Source organism: Lissotriton helveticus, chromosome 5_1 (assembly GCF_964261635.1).
Source record: "Lissotriton helveticus chromosome 5_1, aLisHel1.1, whole genome shotgun sequence".
NCBI classification, from domain to species: Eukaryota; Metazoa; Chordata; class Amphibia; order Caudata; family Salamandridae; genus Lissotriton; species Lissotriton helveticus.
In genome coordinates, this window is record NC_136065.1 from 142,451,429 (window position 1) to 142,471,459 (window position 20,031).

Here is a 20,031-nt window from a genome sequence, read left to right on the forward strand (position 1 = left end):
CAGTCCCCCTGTTTTTTAGAGGCACGCGTCCAGTGGTGCGTCCATCCACTCTTCTTAAAGCCTGTCAGCAAGAAATAATGTTAAGCCAAAACATTTATCTGGAACACAAGGCATGAGGAAATCTTCCTTTTCAGCCCAATTTCCTTGAATCATTGAGTTGTTTTGACCTGTGGACGCATTTGCAGCACTGCAGACAGAATGTACCTGCCAGATTCTGAGAGTACCTTTCCGATTTCAAAATCTGAAAGCATAAACAAGAACCCAGGGCCGGGAGGGGTCAGCATGAGTATGAGGAAATGTGATTACTTGGATCAGTTCTTACAAGGGCCGGGCCAGGTGCTGGCAGAACTTCCAGGAGCCGGATGGGGCAATAGTTAATCGCAAAGGCAGCAGTGCGCCTGTCCATCTAGGTGTCGGCTCTCTATTCCAGCCCTATTGATTGAAAGACATACATTTTTATATACTGATGTTACAATGGAGTGGGGCCAATATGGTGCATAAATCGGGGTGACACAAGCGGGACAAGTAAAAGAATACAGATTTTGGAGCTGTATGCCATAGGTTTCAATTCCAGGGTCAGGGGTGCCGCATGGAGGCGTTCTGCTAAGGTCATGTGCTTTCCAGTGTCCCATGCTGTTTCAGCTGGAGTTATTTATTCATTTTTAACGGAAAGCAAGCCTCCTGTCTTACTTAATAAGTATTTGTTTTAAAGCAAAGGAGGGAGGTAGACCCGTCTTCACACCAGGTGCACTCTGCATCCAAAGCTCAACTTAAAGGTAATCATAGGGAGTGCACCCACACCATTCTCGGAAATCATTAGAGCCTCTTCATTAGGTACCAATAATAGTAATAGTAAGGCCCTCACTTTCCTCAGTAGTATATTATCACAACTGGCGTACTTGTGGTCATTGGCATCATCATTGGGCCTCTCCTCTTAGACATGGCGGGATCTGGGCAAAGGGTGACTAAAAATTGCTTCCTGTTCTCTAAGAAAATTGTTTTTAATGTGAAGTGAAAAAGAGAAAAAAGGCATGATTAACAAGCATTTGCAAAGCAATAGGTCTCGCATTTACGAGAGTTTGAGCTATTGGCATTGTAAATGACAATGCCTTTTATTTATGTGTACTGAAAACCTGCAATCAGTGCATAAACACACACTTTGTACTTATAGTAGTAGTTGCTTACGAGAAGCAAGGTTGTCAGTAACTATGCCTGTTTTACTGCCAGCCGTGCATTTCGTAAGCAAGTACTATAAGTACAAAGTGCATATTTACACGCACTTGCAGGCTTTCAAAATACATAAATAAAAGGCCTTGTCATTTACAATGCCAATAGCTCAAACTCTCACAAATGCGAGACCTGTTGCATTGAAAATGCTTGTTTCTTTTTCTTTTGTGGTAGCAGACGTTATCTGCTTCCAAATGCATTTTCACTGAGACATGGACATGAGCACATTGCTTTCTTTATGTGATGGGAATTTTTACCAAATGTACCTTATTTTCTTTTCATGCATGGGGATGTTAACTGATTTGCTCAGAATCATAGGGGTGTTGTGCCGATACCCAACAAGCATTGGCTAAGCCAATAGGTATCATTTTTGAGACCATTGACTCTGCCATTGTTGTTTGTTCATGCTGTACAGCATGGGCATTGCGAACTTAGCCAATGATTTGTAGCCATGCTGTATAGCAGTGTGGCTGCTGTGCAGGATGGTTAAAAATAATAATGAAAAAAGGTCTATGATGCATCCTGTGCTAATTCACATAAAAACATAAAAAGGGGGCATTAGCCCTGGCTGTGTAATAGTGCTTTTTAATGAGTTTTTGCCACATTAAAAAGCAGCCACACACTAATTCTGTGTAATAGGTTTGGTTGTTTCTGCCATTCTTGGGGAAGGGGAAGTTGTTCTTTTTCCCAAGCTGCAGGACCCACAGGGAAGGCACAGGGTTTCTGGCGAGCTCGCATCTACAGGACTATGTGTCCTAAAGCCTCGTTAAAGGGGGGAGGGAGGGGTGAGGTTAGGGAGGTGGTTGGGGTACACTAGGGTGGGGAGGGGCAGGAGGGGTAGGGTATCACTGAGGTGGGGTAAAAGGGGTAAACATTTCACAGCAGCAAGTAATTGTTTAATTGCTAAGAAAAAAACAAATAACATCTTTTGGTCTCAAACTGTAGAAATATATAGTAGCTGGTTTAAATGCGTTTACAGTGGGTCATCTTCTCCATGGTCAGGATTGGGCGCTCTAGAAGGCTGTTTATATAATTACAATGTTACATAAAGGGCTAAAAATGTGTTCATTAAATTTTTCCGGCCTTAATAATTGAACAAAGCAACAAGGGTGGCCGCAGAATTACGACACATTCAGCCAGATTTAGTATGTATTCAGGAGACCCATATACAGTGACTCAAACGTAATATCTTGAAAGAGCTGGGTTTTTCATTAATATCAGCCTCTCAGCAAACTGGTATGACTCGTGGTGTAGCTATCTTAGGTAAATCAAATCTACTCACTATTGGACGTATATTAGCTGACAAATATGGTCGGTGGGTTATAACTGAATGTGGGTTTGAGGAATGTAAGATTATGGTCTGTAATATTTACGGGCCTAACCTCGATGATCCAGAAACCTTAGTTGAATTAAATATGGAACTGGCCACGCGGGAGCAAGCTTTGATAATTTGTGGAGACATCAATATTAATTTGACCAATCAGGCGCTACATGAGGGCCCTCCGAAATATACTGGGTGGAAACCACGAGTTTTTAAAGCTCTTTATAATTTAGTGCGTGATCATGGTTTAGTAGATGTTTTGGGTAAGTTGAAGAAATCTGATGTGGGATTTATATTTTATTCTTACCCCCATAAAAAGTTAGATTGGATTAATTTTTTGCGCCTCTTTCCTTGTTATCTGATGCTTCTATTCAACTGTATCCGAGGTTATCCAGTATTATGGGTGTCATTCATAGATTCACATGCCTGAATCATTCCTCGTCGTCGAGACGGGAGTCTCCGGTACATAGAAAAGTAATGTCCTATAGACATACATAGAGAATAGTAGGCCTAAAGGCCTCACCTTAGTAACATATCCATGTCCTTTTGTAAAAAGGACCAAACTCTAGAGAAGAGCCAATCAGCTATCACCTCCCTCTAGAACCTTCCTGGCAGGAGCCTCAGTCCCTCAGATTTTCTACCGCACTGAGCTCTGCTCAGATTCTGTGTTTTTTCACTTCATTAAATGACTTTGTTGTCAAGGATTCTTTTCTACTATGGATTATCTTCAAATACATTCTTTAAAGAAGGTCTGGTAAGGAGAAGAAAAGATTTTTTTTAAGAGCCTGTGCAACTTGTTTCTAGAGGTTGCTCTGCTTTGATCCTCACACGGACCGCATTTACTTTCTATACCGCAGACCAAAGACTGCAAGGTATGTCGCACTTTCTCAAGTAAGTTTTTGAGAGGTCGTGAAGGGTGATTTTTACTATGGTGTCAAACACTAAGACCAGAAAGGAGGTTTTTTATTTTCTCCAGTGTCCGTGATGAGGCGTTATCCTTAACGTCTAGGAGACCTCAAAAGAGAAGAGAATCTCCTCAGACTCATTCCTCAGGGGAAAATCCTGAGAAGGCCCTCAAAAAGATCACCCATGCGTCTTCTGGGCGCAGTTCTTAAAAATCTCCTCACTCTGTGGTAAAGGAGAGTAAAGGACTTGCTTTTGGAGAAAAATCATGTAAAAAAGACAACTTCTGAGCCGTCAAAATCACCTCCTTTGGTCATAAAATCCTTCAGGAAGGCGTCTTCTATACCTCCTGAGGTAAAGACTTAGAAGCCAATATCGTCAACAGGATCGTCGACGAAAAAACCATCATCATTGCCTATTACAGACTCTTTGTCTACGATGGCCTCGTCTACGATGGCCTCGTCTATGATGGCCTCGTCTATGATGGCCTCGTCTATGATGGCCTCGTCTACGATGGCCTCGTCTACGATGGCCTCGTCTACGATGGCCTCGTTTATGATGGCCCGTCTACGATGGCTCGTTGACGATGGCTCGTCGACGACAGCCTGTTTACGACGTCGACGATGGCCTCATCTACGATGGCCTCGTCTACGATGGCCTCGTCGACGACGGCTCATCTACAATGCCCCATCTATGACTGCCTGTTTACGGCGTAGACGATGGCCTCGTCTACGATGGCCTCGTCTACGATGGCCTCGTCTACGATGGCCTCGTCTACGATGGCCTCATCTACGATGGCTCGTCTACGACTGCCTCGTCTACGACTGCCTCGTCTACGACTGCCTCGTCTACGACTGCCTCGTCTACGACTGCTCGTCTATGACTGCCTGTCTATGGCGTTCAACGATGGCCTCATCTACGAGGGCTTGTCTTCGATAGCTCATCTACGACAACATCGTCATCGACGGCCTTGTCTATGACTGCTCGTCTACGACGGCCTGTCCACGGCGTCGACGATGGCCTAGTCTACAATGGCCTAGTCTACAATGGCCTTGTCTTCGATGGCCTCGTCTACCATGGCCTCGTCTACCATGGCCTCGTCTACCATGGCCTTGTCTACGATGGCCTCATCTACGATGGCTCGTCGTCGACGGCCTCGTCTACGCCGGATCGTCTATGACGTCGCCTACGGCGGCCTCGTCTATGACTGCTCATCTACGACGGCATAGTCTATGACGCCGATCTCGTCGACGGACTCGCCGACGAGGGAAATTCCGACAATTCTGTAATCTTATGTGGTAGAGAGGGCTGCTCAACGTTTTAAGATCTCAATGGTCTCTCTAGAACAGGTCTGCTTCTTGTATAACTTCACAGAACCTCTCAAGAAGGCAGTAAGGTCAATACCAATTATCGATTGCCTATAGTCAGAGGGGTAAGGGTCATGCAGAACCCCTCCTCTGTATCACGGACAGACAACACCACGACTAAGCACTACCTCAACAAAGAGGGACAGACACGCTCGCTGACACACTCTCGCGAGTTGCAAAAAATAATCTGGAATTGGCTCATACTCCACAATATAACCCTAAGAACGGAATATGTCCCAGGCACGGACAATGTGCTCACCGATGTGTTGAGCAGGCAGAAAACATCGTCACACGAGTTGGAGTTAGATCAACAAATTACGCGACGACAATGAACGCCAAATGCCCACACTTCGCAAGTTGGCATCCCCAGTCAGGGTCTCTAGGGAATGCATCTTCCATCGAATGGCGGAACGTCGTTGCGTACGCCTTTCCGCCATTCCCGATGCTTCCCAGAGTCCTCAGGAAAATTTAGGTGGAGCCTTGCACTCTAATATTAATAGCCCCAACTTGGCCGAGGCAACATTGGTTCACATAGCTCCACAGTCTATCCCTGGAGCCGCCGGTCCACCTGCGGCAGTATCTACCTCTGCTTACAATGAACAACAATAAAGTGCAACATCCGGATCTGAAGTCTCTCAGGTTAGTCGCCTGGCTTCTGAGTTCAGAGAGTTCCACAATCTGAATATTCCACAAGACTGCAGACATTCTTGCCAGAGCAAGGGCGGATAGCACGAACAAGACGTATTCCCTGAAATGGAAGCGCTTTTGTGTTTGGTGTGCAGATCACGGAATTCAGCCTTTCTCCACATCACCGGAGCAAATATTACTTTATCTATTACATCTGGCACAGTCGGGCATAGCCCACTCCTCCATTAAAGTACACTTAGCAGCAATATCTCGTTATGAAGAACTTTCAACGAGTCCATCGCTCTGGTCAAGCGGGTTGATTAAGCAATTTCTAAAACGATTATACAGATCTTTCCCGCCAGTAAGGATGTTGCCACCTACCTGGCATCTCAATGTGGTTCTTAACTAGCTCATGAAACATCCGTTCAAACCAGTACACAGAGCTGCCCTAAAGTATGCCTCGTGGAAATCAGCACTCCTCCTGACGCTCACTTCTGCAAGGGGGGGTCAGTGCGCTACAGGCGTTTTGAATCCAGCATCTTTTTCTACAATTTAATAACGACAGAGTAATCCTGAGAACTAATCCTAGGTTTATCTCAAAAGTCCCGTCGGACTTCCACCTAAATGAACCTGTGGTTCTGCGTTCCTTCTTTCCAAACCCAAGCACGGCAGCTGAGAGATCGCTGCTTTCTTTGGATCTCAAGCGATGCTTGAAGTTTACACTGACAAAACGAAAACATTCAGGAAATCTAACCAGCTATTCGTAGCTTACAGCAGACCTAGGAAAGGTCTACCGCTTGCCAAGCAGAGCATCTCCAGATGGATTTCTGCAGCCATTGCTTTCTGTCATGACCAAGCCTGACATCCATTGCATTCCAAAGTGAGGGCGCACTCCACGAGAGCTATGTCCACTTCTATAGCTCTCTTTGCAGGGGTGCCAGTCATTGACATTTGCAGGGCGGCGATATGGAAGTCGCTGCATACCTTCACTAGGCACTACTGCCTGGATACCGAGCTGATGAATAATGCAGCAGTGAGACAATCAGTGTTACGCCATCTTTTCAGTAAGGTGAGCCTTCCTCCGTCCCTCCATCCTACTCTGGTGTGCACATTTCTTTAGTAATACTTATTGTGGAGGTCTAATGATGGTTCATTCTTGCATGATGTGTCTTATCTAAGGACTTGTATATGCTGTTCCATCAGAAATGTGCACTCTGCATTGCTTGCTACTCTGATTCAGGCAGGTGAATCTATGAAAGACACCCATAATACTGGATAAGAAATACGTTACTTACCTGTAACTGCAGTTACCCAGTATTGGTGTCTTTCATAGATTCACATGCAACCCTCCCGCCTCCCCTGGAAGGACTCACCTAACTCTGTGTCACGCCTACTTAGCTTAGTGCGTACGAAAATCTGAGGGACTGAGGCTCCTGCCAGGAAGGTTCTAGAGGGAGGTGATAGCTGATTGGCTCTTCTCTAGAGTTTGGTCCTTTTTACAAAAGGACATGGATATGTTACTAAGGTGAGGCCTTTAGGCCTACTATTCTCTATGTATGTCTATAGGACATTACTTTTCTATGTACCGGAGACTCCCGTCTCGACGACTGGGAAGGATTCAGGCATGTGAATCTATGAAAGACACCAATACTGGATAACTGTAGTTACAGGTAAGTAACGCATTTCATCTCCTCTGATCATGCCCCCATTGTTATAGAATTTGGCATATCTAGGAGAAAGACCCTACCCAGGTTCTTTTCACTTGACCGGAAGCTTTGTTTAATGACTATTTTAAAGAACATATGAATCGCTGGATGCAGGAATTTTTCATAAACAATAGTCTCTCGGCTCATATTACTACTATTTGGGACACTTTTAAGGCCTGTTTTCGGGGAGAAGTTCTTAGTTTTAGTTTGCATCAACAAAAGAAACTCAAATTGGAATTATGTCAGCACTATGAGGCCTTGAGACAGGCGGAAGGGGTCTTAATGGCTGGGATTGCGTCGCACGAGGATGACATTTCCGGATTAGAAAATATAGTAGCTAAACACCGGGCAAGTATTCTAGGGCTTTGCAATCTGGAGAATGCTAGGAAATATTTAGTATTTAAACAGCAAAATCACGATTATGGGGAAACCATTGGCAGACGCTTGGCTCTGCGAATTCGTATGAAAGAATCTGCCCGAAATATTCAATCATTAAAGGATCAGAGCGGGTGTCTGCATCATGATTCATGATCCACAACAGATACTCTCCATCTTCCATCAGTTTTATACTGACTTGTATACCCAGCAGGGAGGTTGGGAAGAAAGTACATTCCTACAAGAGGGACTTGCCCAGTTAGATCCTTTGCTGGCGGAGCAACTTGACACACCGATTACTGTGGCGGAATTGTAAAAAGCTGTTAAAAGCTTAGCTTTAGGAAAAGCTGCAGGGCCTGATAGGATTCCTGCTGAAGGTTATAGGCTTTTTTCATCAAATAAAGGACGAGATGCTGAATGCGTTTCGTGCAGCGCAATTAGGCCATCCTCCCAAATCGTGGGCAGAAGCCACTATTGTGGTTTTCTGTAAAGAACCGGATTTGGTGGGATCATATCGCCCGATCTCGCTACTAAATTGTGATAGTAACATTTACTCTAAGATCCTGGCAAACCGGTTAAAGTAATGACTTCATTAGTCTCTCTAAACCAACAGGGTTTCATACCTCGGCGAGGAACGGTTACTCACGTTAATAAAGTAATAACACTATTCGATATTGCATGCATTGAAAAGAGGGACTTGAGTTTGATTTTATTAGACGCGGAGAAAGAGTTTGATCGTGTGGAATGGAACTATCTCTGGCAATTGATGCATCAGGGTGGATTTGGTAATCTATTTATAACAGCTTTGCAGGCACTTTACATTACTCCCGCTGCTAAAATTTCCGCTATGGGTTTATTATCTGAGACGGTGTCTATATTCAGGGGTACCAGGCAAGGCTGTCCTTGCTCCCCCCTTTTATTTGCCCTTTCTATTAATCCTTTTGTAGAACAATTAGCTCATAATTCTTGTATACCTCCTTTTGTGGTACATGATTATCAATTTTCTGTCTTCGCTTATGCAGATGACATAGCTGTGACTACGGCAGATCCCTCTCGAGCAATAGTAGAGAGAGAGAGCGACTAGCGAGCGTGTTCGGCCAAACATCTGGGTATAAACTTAATGTGGCAAAAACTCATTTTGTGCTCAGATAATATCGCATGGACAGATGCGAGAGTAGTGAAGGAGGTGACCTACCTGGGCATTCAAATACGATCTTCCGTGACTGAGGTGATGGATGCGAACTGGAATTCATTGCTTCAGAGCTTTAGAGAATCATTAGATAAATGAGTGCGCTCACACTTCACGTCAATTGGTATAGCAGTATCATAAAAATGAATATTTTACCCAAGGTTTTATATATATTTCGTTCAGTTCCTTTGGAAGTGATAAGCGCCAGGCTACAACATCTTAAATCAATGTGCGGCAAGTTTATCTGGACTCCGGGCAGGCCCAGACGCGCAATGCGATTTATGACACTTCCAGTCGAGAGAGGGGGTTTAGCCATACCAAATTTTGCTTTATACTTATATACATTTTTTTTGCAAAAAATGCGGGCTCTATTCACGGGAGAGGGCACTATGACCAGAGCCACTGCTCCAACGATTTTTGAAATTCTTATTGGTCCAATTGCTAGACAGTGCCTATTCAGAGAAATTGATGGGAGTTATTTCAAGCGTACACGGTTTAAAGTTTTGCATAGTGCGTATAAAGTATGGAAAAGAATAAAAAAAATTGACCCACTGGGGAAAATATCATATTACACCCCCCTGAATGCTGTAAAGATCTTACCCTCTATGTTTGGGAACAATATAGTCCATGGCTGGAGAATGAAAGGTATTACTAAATTTGGGGACTTTTTTCTTCTTGGGGGATGTGTAAATCTTTTGATGAATTAGTTAAACAATATGATTTATCTAAATCGCAATTTTTATTTATTTTCACAGGTTAGGGACTTTTTAGCTCGGACAAAAGTTAATTTCGCACCCCATTCTCTTATAGAGATGGTTAGAAGACAGGAGAAAATAGGTGTGTTATATCGGCTATTATTGTCATATAAACCAGATGAACTTGATAAATATAATGCTAAATGGTCTATGAAATTGGGAGAACAAAACCTCTCTATGGAGAAGATTATAGCGAGCTCTAGGGAGATTTGATATCAGCCAATCTGAAGGTACAATTTTTTAAAACAATATTTGATTTATATTATACCCCCGCACGAATGTCTAAATGGGGAATTGGGTTTGATGGAAAGTGTTTTCGATGCGGGGATGATAATGCTGATAGTTTACATCTTTTTTTTAGTTGTTGTAAATTACTTAGATTTATTTCGGATATAGAGAAATTTGTCTTCTGTTGCTCGGCTGACAATTACTCCCGTAACTATGCTATTAGGGGTGCTCCCTGCTAATAATCATGTGACTGAATTACATAGGCACCGACAATTGATATTTTTCTCTATGACTGTTGTTCGCCTTTGCATTGCCAGTGAGTGGTTGCATAAAGATCCCCCTGTATTTGAGTTTTGGCGGGCTAAAATGTTTCATTTATATAAGTTAGAATGGAGCTTATTTGCTGTTAAAGGGTTTAAAAAACGCCAGATTGGTATCAATATTTGGGGATCTTTTCGTGATTATTTAATTAGTTATATGTAAATGTCGTCTTTTGCTATTTTTGCTTTTCTCCTTTGTATGTGCTATTTTGCTGCTGTGGAGTCATAAATAATTAAAAAAAAATGTTTTAAAGAAGCAGCCACACTGCTGTCCAGCATGTGTACAAAACATTGCCAAAACCAATAGCTCTCGTAGGTGAGATCGATTTGCTGTGCCAATGCTTGTTTTACATGTGAGTGCTAAACGCCGACTGGCTTCTATCACATTATCTCTAAAAAAGGAACAAAGAGATTGTGGGGGATTTGATACTCCCAACAGTTTGTGTTTGACTTTTGACTCATGCACTTAGATGGGAGCGGGTTGAGAATCACTTCAGTCATCTAGGTGTGTCTGGCTGTCTCTGACTGTTACTATCCCTAAAGCAGCTGTAGAATACTGAAAACAAAAAACTGTAAGTGGGCAGAAATGTTGGGTTTTGGAGAAGAAGAGAGATCATTCTAAGGTAAAATAGAATATATGGTCTTGCCAGTTTTGGCTGTCATGACTTGTGGGTGGGGGGAGGCGGGGGTCACGCGGGGAGGGGGGGGGTAATTTTAAATAAAAATAAAAAAAGTACCTTCGGCGCTCGAGAGCCGCGTTGTCGTCCTGGCGTGTAGGCAGCCTCACTCACCTCCCCTAAGCCAATCACAACGCTGCAATGGCAGCATTTGGATTGGCTGGGACGCCGACTGCACAGGCGTCTATGGGGAGGCCGTTTTCTCCATGCAGCCTGCATGCAGAAAATGGGAGAGTGTGCATGACTGGTTTGGTCGGTCCTGGGGGCTGACCTAACAGTCAGCGCCCACAATATTGGGCTAGCCACTCCTCACCGACCTGTCCGCCCCAACCAAGCCCTTCTACTGCTTTTTCGCCTTTCATGTTTCTGCTTCTTGCACTGCGAGAAAGCAGTCGGGCGACGCTCCTCCGCCCACATGGAGGAGCCGCCCCTGGGTCTTGCATCAAGATAGTTGATCACAATTTAGGTTTAAGTTTTCTTGGTTCTAAAATGTGTTGTTTATTTCAAATCTTCACTATGACTATGTTTATCTCAGCCCCTCTCTACTGTCCTCCTTCCTGTAAAAATCTATAGTACTGAATTGTTTGGTGCTTCTTAAAGGACCCTCAAAGAGATGACCACAGCTTACCCCTTCTAGAGCTCCCATGGAGGAAAGCTATGGGTGAATTTAAACTTGATTCTCTAGGTGTGACATGTGGTGCCTTGATGCCATGATCACAATAACCGCTAATGCTGCATAAATGGTGAAAGGCTTTAGTGCATTCACCATAACAAAAATCTTTAGAGTTAAGGCTCAGGACTACCAAGTTTGGCCTGACCTTGCTATGGGCCAGGAACTCTCGACTGAACATATACCGATTTATTTGTCTTTAACTGAAGGTTGAACTGGAGCGAGCAAAAACTCAGCTGAAGTCGATGCTGATGATGAACCTGGAGTCCCGGCCAGTGATTTTTGAGGACGTAGGAAGGCAAGTGCTAGCGACCGGCGGAAGGAAACTGCCAGATGAACTGTGCAACCTGATCAGTAAGTGCTGTGATTGCTTCGCTGGTTGTAGTTTTTTTGTCTTTTCTTTGCATTACTGTGCAGTAGATTCATTTATGAGATGTTGTTCCCGATGATTAATGACCAGCTTAGGTTACGCCCAACCACACCACAACCCATATGGAATATGCCAGCGCTTGGCCAGGGCCAACTAGCTACCCCGCTTGGGTGGGGATTCGGTACCAGAAATAGGTTTGGCCCTCTATCAGATCTAAATACTTGCGATTGACTTACTGAGGGAGGAGACCTAGATGTTCAAACCTCAATTAGCATAAACACACAAAGTCCGTTGCAAGGGGTAGTCAAAGAGGGCGTCCCAATGCCATGCATAGTAGACGGGGTGGGGGAGGGGCCCAGGGAACCCAGACCACCTACCGATTCCTGTAAAATAATAAGCTGGAACATTGCAGGTATAAATACGAAACGTCAGGACATTGCTTGGTTGAGTTTTATAGCAAAGAATCATATCATTGCCCTGCAAGAAACTTGGGACACATCCGCCAACCTCTGGTGGGACGGGTTCACTAGTTTCACCAAACCTGCAGTACCCAGCAGAGCGGGTAGAGCTAAAGGAGGCTTGGTCATTCTATTTTCTTTGGCCCTGAAAGGCAGATATAGGCAGATTAGTACTGACTCTGATAACATCTTAATGGTCGAAAGGGTGATTAATAACACCAGTAGGATCCTATACGTTAATTTTTATAATTCTGGGAATAGCGACTACAGAGGGCGCAATATCGCTAACCTAGACAGCTTTTTATATTCAGCATCTCAGAATATCGAGCCCGCTTTTGAATTAATTTTATTAGGCGATTTTAATATTCATTTATGTAACCTAGCATGTAAGGGAGGGGGAGCTAGCGAGGTGGATGACGGAGATCCAAAGGGCCCTCACTTTGAACACTCTGCAGAGGGGCAGGAGCTAGAAGAACTGCTTGCTAATTATGATCTGTACGAACCCGATGGGGGTCCAAGAATGCCTACCTTTCTTGGTACTGAGCAAGGTACAGTGATTGACTATATATTTGTCTCACAAGGCATCCTAGGACGGTTCAAGGATTATCGCACAGTAGTAAGCCACCATAGCGACCATAACCCCGTACTACTTGAAGTGGCCTGGGGAGCCCTGATGGGGGCATCCCCAATAACAGCAATTCCTGCACAACCTCTGAGGGTCACTGACAATAACAGATGAGTGAAGTGGGCCAAAGTGATCCCAGAAAACTTTTACGTGCTAAACTTCCCAAAAATCAAAGACAAGGTTGATCTCTGTAAAAATCCGGGTGCCCAAGGGAAGGAAATAATCGCAGCATATGAGGCATTATGTGCCCAGGTGTCAAAGGACCTCTTGGCAAAACCCATTAAGGGAACCACAGGAACAAAGCGTTGGTTTGACTCCGTATGTTCGTCAGCTCACAGAGAACTGTTGGCAGCCTTAAAAAAAGTGCCTAGGGCTAAAGACGATATTTCAAGATTAAGGAGAATATACAAGGAAGCCATAAAGAATCGTAAGGACACTATCAAACGCGAGGCCTGGGATAATCTCCTTTCAGCGGCAGTGCTGAAGGACAGTAGGAGATTTTGGGAGATCATCAAACAACCTTTTTTCTCCGATGACAAAAATGCACCCATGGACTGCGTAATTACTGATGAAAAATGGTTGTCTCACTTTAAAAACTTATATGGGGGCGTGGTAGAAGGAAACAACGCGGCCCCATTGCCCAGCACCAAGGCAAAATCCATCATTTTTAACCCAGAGGAAGTGAAAAATGCCCTCTTGTCATCCACAAAACTGAAGGCTCCAGGCCCTGACGGAGTCCCCGCTGACTTTTTTATGTATTCCCCAAATCTGTGGGCGGAGGTTTTGACAAACGTGTTCAATGCAGTGAGAGGCAATAAAGCCCCTGCCTCGTGGGCCATATCCACCATTGTACCCATCTTCAAAAACAAAGGCCAGCGGGATGATCCCGCGTGTTATAGACCTATATCTCTACTGGATTCAACTATTAAAATTTTGGGCAGAGTATTGTTATCCAGATTGAGGGAGAACGTTGATGGTTGTGGAGGGCTGTCCGAACTTCAATATGGTTTCAGAGAGAAAAAAGGGACCATTGAACAATGTATTAACCTGCATTTACTTATCTCCAAATACACTGTGGCCAAGGAGGGTTCTGTGTTCCTTGCTTTTATGGACCTCTCCTCGGCCTTTGACATGGTTAATAGGTCAAAATTGTGGTCGATTTTGGTGAAATTGGGCATTGATGAAGCCCTGGTTGGGTTTATGGCGTCTATGCATCAGGAGCTTTTTGCAGCAGTTAGAGTGTCAAACCAAGGCAGATGCACCCCATTGTTTAAATCTGTAAAGGGGGTACGGCAAGGTTGTATTTTAGCCCCCTTGCTTTTCACCATCTATATTAATGGTTTGGGAGAACATCTGCAGCGCTTGGAAGCGGACGTTCCGCGCGCAGGAGGTACCGCGATTCCGGCACTCCTGTATGCGGACGATGCCGTGTTAATCGCTCGCACTGGCGTTGGCCTCCAGCTCCTGTTGGATGCCTTTGGCTCTTATATGGAGAACTTGGACCTTAAAGTCAATGCCACTAAGTCACACACGATGGTATTGGGGCGCGGATGCACTAAAAAAACACAAAAATCATTCTTTTGCAGAGGGGTCCCTGTCTCTAGGGTGGCCACATTCCCCTATTTGGGGGTTTTGTTTGATCAGAAAGGTTCGTGGGGCCCACAGATAAGTGCAAAGAGGTTGGCTGTCATCAGATCTTCCTCAGCGCTCCTGGGTTTTGCTGGCAAGTTAGGAGCCAGGCCCATGGAAGCTCTTTTAAAAATCTATAAGAGCAAGCCCGTTGCTATTGCATCATACGGGTCACCTTTGTGGGGGTATGTAAACCTTGACCCTATTCAGAGGGCTGAAAATAGATTCATTAGATCTCTGCTCTCTGTCCCGCAGTCAACCCCAACCTATTCTATCCATAAAGAGGTGGGCATACCCTATCTGTCAGACACCCTGAGCCTAGCACCCTTGACATTGTGGTTGAAAATATGGCTGAACGAGGACCTCCCCTTAAATCACACAATTTTTCATGATGTCCTAGCACTTGATAAACATAGTAGTATTCCCTGGTTGGCGTACATAGCTAAATCGTTTTTAGAACTAGGTCGCCCTGAATTGTTCTCATCGCCAGAGAAAATCAAGGCTGAAGACTTAGACCTTATAAAAGTCTTTTAAGGAAAGGAAGGAAGCGCGCCGTGAGGCCCATGAATTGCTTAAACCAGCAGTAAGGGCCCATAGCCTTCTGGTCAGTACACCCTCGCTCGCACCGTACCTTAGCTTCGTCACCCTCCCTTACCATAGGTTTTTATTAACTAAGCTTAGATTTAACCTACTACATTCTTGCCTAGGTTCTCTTTCGAGCTGGCAGAAACCAGATTTAGCTCCCCCCTGCCGCTGCGATCACTTTTCTGTACAGGACACGAGGCACTTTGTTATGTTTTATAGTTTTTATCACGAGCAGAGGAAAAAATATTTGTTGCCAATCCTGAAAGAAGCTGGCTTCATACAGGTGCGCCCGGCATTGCTCTTTTTACAACTTTTGTTAAATCCTCGCATCTCTTTCTGTACTGCTAACTTTTTGGTGGCTGCGGCTAGGGTGAAAACTGCTGGCTTAACTTCGCCTTAAATGTATTTTGATTTTAAAAAAACTGTTTTCTTTTTGACATCAAATGTAAATATTTTATATATGTAGATAGCTTGTCTTAAAAGTGCAGCCTGTCTGCTGCTTTTTATGGATGTATTTTATGTGATGTATTGTGTTCAATTCTTTGCATGACTTGTAAAAGTCGAATAAAGATATTCTGACTGACTGACTGACTGAGATGTTGTGCTAGAGGAAAGCTGGATATTGAGCTTGGAGACAAAGTCTGGAGGTGCATGTTCTATATTTGTTTGTTTGTTATTGCACTCTATTGCCCTGGCATCCGATCTCTATCCGCTCACATAAAAATAAAACAAAAATAGTGTTTGGTCACAGCTTATGTAGCTGGTGAATTACTAGAACTGTGACTGGGTTTGCAGTGGTCATCCTTTGTATTGTTTGTTGTGCTTTTGAAAATAAGAACTCTTATGGAACTGCTCAAACATGAGCGAAGGAATTCTTTTTCAATGTCCTTTGAGGCCATGCAGTTGAGTGAAGCTCTGGAAAAAACAGTGAATGGCAGTTTTATGCCTCAGATACTGCAGCTTTAGTTTTACTGCCTGGTGGAGTTGGGACCCAAGACGCACGATGCACTGTTCAACTGGAGGCAAGTTCATTTACTCAAGAAGTGGACCAATGTGAGCAAACTGAGGCTCCAGTGATCAGCCGCCTGCAGCAATTTGCTGAGGGTTATGAAGGCTATCTAATAATGCTCTGCTGTGAACTGTGGGATACAGGAAGGGGTTTAGTTTTCTCACCATTGCTTTAGTATAATCTTGAATAGTTACCTCCCAGCGTTGCTTCTGTGCCTCATATGGATATTTTGATCAATTCCGGAATTTGATTTATTTTTCTTTCTCTAGGTTTGGTGACATCTGGTGACATTACGAGGGTTGCTACAAAGATGCTGCGAAACAAACCGGCCGTTGCTGCTTTGGGAGATCTAACAGAACTGCCAGATTATGATCACATACAGACAGCACTTACCAGCAGAGATGGCAAACTACCTAGGACATACCGACTATTCCGATAAAATTATACTGTACAGAACCAGAGTATTAAAGTATATATATTTTTGCTCCTTGGTTTTGGAATGTTCATTACCAGGAAAAACATTATGTAAATATGCAGAGGAAACTTGTGGGATCCTAGGACAATAGTTTAGAAGTGTTTTTTATAAACAAAAGAATGAAACATTTACATGGGGTCATCACTGACCTAGTAATACAAAGAACATCTTCTAAAATATATGCACATATATGGGGAATATTTTGCCTTTTATTTTGTAGAGATTTTGTATTTGTAGAATTATTTTACACTCTTCATTTCATTTTTTCTGTAACCGTGTCTCTGGTTCTGCAGCCTCTCACTGGTGTCTCCCAAAGCTTGCACTGCTGAAGCCAAGTATTGCTTCCTCACAAGGGTTCTACCATAGTTTTTATGAAGCCTACACAGAGTGCTATGGATATTGTTTGAAACTTCGACCCAAATTATCCATGCTTTTGCATCCCATTTACTAGTGAACCAAACTTCTAAAAAAAAAAAAAAAGTTCATCCTTTCCACATGTTAAAAAAGAACCAGGTGATGAACGAATATCATGTTAAACTGTGGTGCCAGGAGGGCCTGGTGCATGCATCAAACATGCAAAACATGCCAGGAGGGATTGGTACATGCGTCAAACAAACGTCATTTTCATGTATAGAAGTATGCGTACACTTTCTAAACTAATGTACCAAATCAGTATCTACATTAGAATATGCGATGCACAGGAGGGTTGCATATTAGTCTAGTAGGGGAAGGGCTGGTCCGGTTTCCCCTGCGGCGTTCTTAGCAGTCTGCACCTTCTGCCATTAGAAGTGCTGCCAAGCAACAAGCGTGCGCCATGAAAACTGGTGTTTATTAACCTAATCACTCCACAAGGATAGCACTCACTGTTTTGACTACATTGTGACATAAAGCGTCAGTACGAAGAAGAAGGTTAGAACAGTATGTTTCATGCGATCTTGCATTGCCAATTAATTTTTAAACCATGTTTTCTGTTCGAAAAGTTTTTTATTAGCATATTCAGCTTTAATTCCTTTATGCAGGAACACAAAAAAGTACAAAGAATATTACTTAAAGGAATTTAGAGGGAACTTATAAAAAAACCAAATCTGAAATGTAAACGAAGAGAACCTATAGCTTTTGGCAGTGTCATTGGAGTGTGTTATCAGATCCCAGGTGGTCATCCGTTCTCTAGGGATGCTTTATTCTGCTGTCCGTCTTTAGGATAGTAAAAAAAAAAAGGGGGTAGAAGCTTCTTTGTGGCATGATTAGCATGGCACAAAATTGGTAACGAGGAGAGCATGTGCAATGCTGTAGAGGGCCGTTGGTGAAGAAGACTGTTCGGTGGGGGGGGGATACTTCGTTGTGTCATGGTCTTTTTTCTGAATTGGCCACTCTCTTAAACACTGTATTGCTATATATCTTTGAATTCTTTGAATGCAGAATACTTTGCCTGCTGTCCCAGAAGCCCCATTATATTTCTGTAGCAATTTATCCTTCAGTCGCCATTGTTTTTATTCACATATTCTTCTGTTAGCAGTCATTTGCTTGCTTTTTTTGGATCTATTGAGCTACTGATGTTGCCTTAGTTCGGTGGTCAGTCAGCAGTTCCTCGGTATTTCCCAAATAGCTTCTGATCCCTGCACTGGATCTGGTTCTGCCCTTCCTTGCCCTTTCATACAAGTGGAGTGAAAGAAAAAGAGGGTTCGCTATTTATGTTTGCTCTTGTAGGGCATTTTGAGGTAATCCCTTTTCTTCCAAACTTGCTTTGTGCTGCTAAATTACACCTGCCTTCGGGAAAAGGTATTTTTCTTTGTGTGGTAGTTGTCTGAGATAAGGTTGCATCTTTAATCTTGTATAGAAAATGAACGTAGAGTGTATGGATTACACCCGTACTCCATTTACGTCCTGCTGTTAGAGCCAGTGCTTTTGCGGCTCCTTTTGTACAGTTTTTGGCTCATAGTTAGGAGCGCAGCTTATGTTCTTTCCATCATGGTTGGAGTACCTAATTTGAGCAAGAGCATATTCTTTAGCCAGCTGCTTTGGGTCAGTATCTTTATTTCTTTCCTTGTCTTTTTACATTTTGGACTTGACTACTATTAGGTTTTTCTATATTCAACAGTGGTCCAGTTTGTTTCTTTTCTGAATTGTAATGTAGCCAGTGTTAAACGGTATCATCATCTTTGCAGAATATTCCACACCACTCCTCAGGAGGCTTTTTTTACCTTGGGAAGTAACAGGTTGGTTTCTTTGGAAACAGGTGAAGGTGGTGTTAATTCCTGAAGATGTTTGCTCATAGGCATATTCAACAACATGCAACCTGTCTGAATTTATCTCTTCCAGGATGAGTTGTCTGAGAGAACTATCACAAGTAGGTGAATTCTTTCACTATTTAAATCTTTCGATCCATTCAGGAAGAACTCTTTCTTTGGCCCGTAATTTTTCTTTGAGCTCCACCTTGAAATATTTGTTTTGTGTGTTCTTCTGACACTAGAGCACGTTTGAGCCTGTAGATGTTGCCTTTGTTGAGGATTAAAATGTGATTCTCCACTTACAAAAATATCTAAACTAGGAAATTGTGGATTGTTGGGATGCCATCTGACCAGATCTTAAGCTGGATAGTTGAAATGGTCACACATATGAAGGGGAAAAGTCAGTGTAAATGAATATCAAAGAAGCTAAAGGAATTGACAGAAGGAAATGTTGGCTGGATATGTAGGAGGTGGTTACATGTGAGCATAAGAAGTTAGATTCAGTGTATATATCCCCAATCAAGGCTTTGATAAATCCCTGCTTTGAATTTTAGCAGGTGTACTGCTGCTATGGCATGCCTGGTGACCTAGACTCAAGCCAATGGCCTGAAAGCTTATCCGGGATTTGCCTGTTAGGGATTATGAAAAAATTTCAATATTTTCAACACTTTAGAAATCTAATCCAGTACCGGAAGACCCATTAAAGATCCATGTCTTGGTTTTGTCTCAATGTCAAGATTCTTCTCCACATCTGCAAGGTAATACTGCTGTTTAAATGTGTTTCCGGTGAGCACTGAACTTACATGTATCCCTGTGCCTTGTTTCGCTTCTGGTTAGTTTGCTGCCGAATTTCCAGTCGTATGTTTCTGTATATATTCACTTGTATGCCAAACCAGTGTCATGTACAGTAGAACATTTTTAAGTGTGTATTGTTGCAGTTTTGTGAATAACGCACAGTTTTATTTTGAGAAATCTTATTAAATTATATCTATCCGATGTCAATGTCATTTTTTGTGAGAATGTTTTTTTGGTTTATCCTATGTAGCTGCACACTCAATTCAATCAATCAATTCATCTTCATTTAATCAAGTTAAAATGATAATTAAAGCATACATAAATACATCATAAAATTATTACAACCACTCAGTTAAATTTCAAAGTCTTTCCCTGTTAGTTTTATATGCAGTGCAACAAGCACAGGCTCATATTGTACATTGACAGTAGCCACTTTTGAATGAACTTCTAAAGTCCTTTGAATAAGTACGTGATTTGGAAAACTGAAAGGCT

General features: G+C 43.0%; 1 protein-coding gene across 2 annotated transcripts in view; it reads left to right on the forward strand.

Moving 5' to 3' along the window:
- The window catches only part of PMPCA (peptidase, mitochondrial processing subunit alpha), a 110,017-nt gene extending 90,277 nt beyond the window's left edge, over positions 1-19,740 (forward strand). For both annotated transcript variants that reach the window (XM_078641912.1, XM_078641913.1), the window contains exons 12-13: positions 11,575-11,719; positions 16,311-19,740. In XM_078641912.1, the coding sequence (XP_078498038.1) occupies positions 11,575-11,719; positions 16,311-16,480 (315 nt within the window). In that variant the 3' untranslated portion in view covers positions 16,481-19,740. The remainder of the gene's footprint in view (positions 1-11,574; positions 11,720-16,310) is intronic.
- The last annotated feature ends 291 nt before the right edge of the window (positions 19,741-20,031 follow it).